The sequence below is a fragment of the Lampris incognitus genome, chromosome 13 (assembly GCF_029633865.1).
Source record: "Lampris incognitus isolate fLamInc1 chromosome 13, fLamInc1.hap2, whole genome shotgun sequence".
Taxonomy (NCBI): Eukaryota; Metazoa; Chordata; class Actinopteri; order Lampriformes; family Lampridae; genus Lampris; species Lampris incognitus.
In genome coordinates this window covers 28077407-28081342 of record NC_079223.1, presented here as the reverse complement: position 1 = coordinate 28081342, position 3936 = coordinate 28077407, and the positions used below count along the sequence as shown (strand labels likewise).

Here is a 3936-nt window from a genome sequence, read left to right as displayed (position 1 = left end):
GAGAGAGAGAGAGAGTCACCATGAACTAATAGGACCTGGGTGTTAACCTCACACCAGTTTAACCAAGTAAGAATGTATGAAGTAGTGTTGGTGAAAAACAAAAATACCTCTAAGATTAGCAGGGTTTCATTACTATGGTCATCTGTAAGGGCATTAGAAACAATTTATAATAATCTGTGTTTCTAGCTCAACACTAGAAGATGTGAAAATATTTCCAGGCACACAGACAGGCTGGATAAATGTCCTCATATGGTTGATTTGGCCACCTAGCAGCCTGCACATGTGACCAGTGTCAGCAGACACTGAAAAAAGCCAGAGCCTGTAAATGGAGACAGTACTGCATCTCCACCAGAGAGCAGATTGACGCCCACAGAGCACATGGATAGAAAAGGCAGGGTCTCTTACACACTGTGAGGCAAAAAACTAAATTAATGATTAATGATTCAACTCTGTGAAAGTTGATTTAATTTACTCTATTAGCTCTGACTCTTCAATACTTGGGAGACAGTTACTGTGATGTAGATGTGTTTAGGAGGAGGGCCATCCCTGTCTGCTGTGTGAAATGTGAAGGGTGGCACAGTGGATGTCAATGTCAAACTAGCAGAGCACTGCATACATGTAGACCTGTAGGCATGCCCCCACGCGCGCGCGCACGCACGCACGCACGCACGCACGCACGCACGCACGCACGCACGCACACACACACACACACACACACACACACACACACACACACACACACACACACACACACACACACACACACACACACACACACACACACACACACACACACACACACAAAATGCTCTATGTGGTAGTATAACTGCAGTCTGCACACAGGTGTCTTATTACTAGCTCATCCAGTCCAGGCAGAGGTAGCTAAACGCCCAGCCAACCAGCCAGAGATAGGCAGCATGCATCTATAGACCCCCTACACCAAGCTAACAATTAGCGATACAGGGACTTAGAGCTGAGCCCCAAATAATAAATAGATGAAAAATAGTAGGCTATAAGCTAATAGGAGCCCATTCCGAGGTTCATAGAGACAGCATTCATTTCAACAGTCACCTTGGCTACTATGTCCCACATATTCAAGAGAACATACTTTGATATTGGGATATAAAAATTTTCCCTTGACTTGAGTTGAACTATTCAATTCAATCCCATTAGACATTGTCCTCACTGTAAAGTACACAAGCTGTTCAACAAGTACAAGAGGTGATGTAACTTAACGGTTACAATGATCATCGAGTTGCACACTCAAAACACTGAATTCCTGGTGAGAGCAGATGATGCTCCTCAGCTTTCATTGATGGCGCTTTGTCCTGACAATAGTCAGAAACATGGGAGACATCACAAAATATTGAGTTAGCAAGATCTAAACAAGATATGTTTTAATGCAAGTGCAGACCAAATTGTCCCCATAGCTCCTGTTAATTTATCAATAAACAAAAACAAACTGGTTTCATCTGATCAGCTGCAAGAAAAATCAGGTCAGGAAAAAAAGAAAAAGAAATGATCCATTAGCAGAGCTGGTAAGACTATGTACTACAGCATAAAACAGCAGCATGTAGTCTGATGGGCTCAACGCAAACTTTTCCTGGACAAACTGCCAGTCAATGCCTCAGCCCTCACACAGCTAATCCTCATTAGCACCTGCAGAGACAACCAGACAAACAGGAGCTGCTAGAGGGTGTGGTGCTCACTACTTTAGGACAAGTGTTAGCATTACCATTTTAGACGGTGTGTGGTACAGATTATCCTGTCACAGGAAGCCTTTGTAAACATGTTGCATGGAGCCCGGTGTGTCTTAGTGACCCACTAACCTTGATAAGGATCTGAAAGGGCACATGGAGCCAACACTCAGATTAACTCATATAACAGTGTGTTCATTGCCAAATCAGACTCAGATATCTGTGGAAATAAATATTCCAGCCAAGACAGTATTGCATATTTCAGCTACAGACAGATGATGTGGATTTTGTTGATAAATTCCACTAGAATTACCACATTCAGATGGAGAATCACCAAATAGTTGGTTAGCACTTTATCTCCGGATCAGGCTTAACAGACAAAAGTTTGTGCTGCAGTGGAATAGGCCAGCTGGGAGGCTGATAGTAAGAAGCGAAGGCATATTCTTGGCTTGTGGGTCACTAAGCAACGTTATGAAGTAACATGTTTTTATTCATTTCACACAAAGTAAACATACCTATATAACAGACAGGCACAACAGCAACTACATGCATATTGTGACAGTCAGGGAAAAAAACACTCAAAGGGGCTGTAAACAGACTCAACTAATAAGCAACCGCCAACTGAAAACAATGAACAACCATCAGAATCAGAACCAGCTTTATTAGCCAAGTGTGCCTATGCACACGAGGAATTTGACTCTGGAACACAGCAGCTTCTAGCACTTGCAGACTCACACCAAAAAGAAAAGAATGAAAGAAAAGAAAACAAATGACAAACAAAAGAGAAAAAACAGAAGAAATAAGTGGAATAACAAACAAATAATCCCTCTGCCTGGTAGACATGAAAACCAAGCAACTAACTGAGGTTGCCAATGTTAACACTGGAGCTAACTTTATTTGCCAGATCTGACAGTAGAACATTTGTAAAAGAATAAGCCAAGAAACTGATGTCATGTTCCGTATAATTTCTTACATTAAACAAAGGTGGATATACTGAGAAACACTGGTGTATATGTCATAACTTGTTTGACAACCAAATATACTGAACTAATCACAGAAAGTTGAATTCAACTTTCTGTGATTTTCTTACCTGGATTATTGAGCATGCATTAAGATACCGAACAAATCATTTATTTACTTGTCATTGACTTGTTTTATCTAGTCATAAATCTTTTAATGGATTTGCTCCTGACTACATAAATGACAGGGTGGATTAATATGTTCCTGGCAGGGCCCTAAAATCAACACTCTTCTTTTAACTAATCCAAGAAGACCAACTTCATGGTATAGCTGTGTTATGTGAATTTAGTCCTAAACTATGGAATAGTCTCCAATTAGAAACTGATAACAGACACCACAACAGCAAATTCTATTAAAACACATCTTTATAATGGTGCTGACACCTTGGGTAACTCCTTCTGCTTTTATTTATTAACTCCTAATATGCTGTTAACCAACTATGGTCAACAGAATATTATGCCTGTTCCAATTTAATAAATTTCAATTTGACTGATGTCATTTTTCCTCACTCCATTTTAATCTTATATATTTTTCTTCCTTTATCGTTACCTTCTTTTTATCGGTGCACTTCCATGTAGTGTTAATGTAAAGCGCACCGCAATGCATTTTAATGAACAAAATATACTATGTATATTAAGTCTGATTGACTGATTGATTGATCAATGGATGACATGAGTGCAGATGGAAAAATCCTTTTTAAGAAAGCAGCTACCGTTAGCTTAGCTTAGTGTAGCTTGTCAAGCTAAGGGGCGTCGCTTCAGTCCAAAAACAAGTGGCGATAGAGAAATAATAAAAACAATGTAAACATATCAACCGATTCCTTTTCTCTATGTGACGGGTCGTGTCACAACAAGCAGACATGGAATAATGAGCTGCCGCTTACCAAAGCCGTGTCTTTAGCGGAGAAATTCAGAAATTCAGAACATAGAGCGGACGGTGCATCGCGATCGGACTCGGCCGCCGCCATCTTTACCTCTATCGCCTACTGTAAACGGAACCGGAAATAGACTAGAGTGTGCGTGCACCGCCCCCGTCACTAATAAACACAAACCACGCCCTACAGCAGCTACGACCGTTCCACGAGAGCGCCGATTGGTCAGCATTCTGTCACTCCAGTTCAGATTTCTTGGCCATGCAAATTTGCACAAACACGGAATTTGACTCCGATTTCGTGGCTCTCAGTGTACTAGTGTACTTAACATAGAACAACAACACAACA

General features: G+C 40.9%; 1 protein-coding gene across 1 annotated transcript in view; it reads right to left on the bottom strand.

Moving 5' to 3' along the window:
* ubr2 (ubiquitin protein ligase E3 component n-recognin 2) overlaps positions 1-3684 on the bottom strand; it is a 63794-nt gene extending 60110 nt beyond the window's left edge. The window contains exon 1 of the mRNA XM_056292399.1: positions 3601-3684. Coding sequence (XP_056148374.1) covers positions 3601-3684 — 84 coding nt within the window. The remainder of the gene's footprint in view (positions 1-3600) is intronic.
* Positions 3685-3936: the final 252 nt, after the last annotated feature.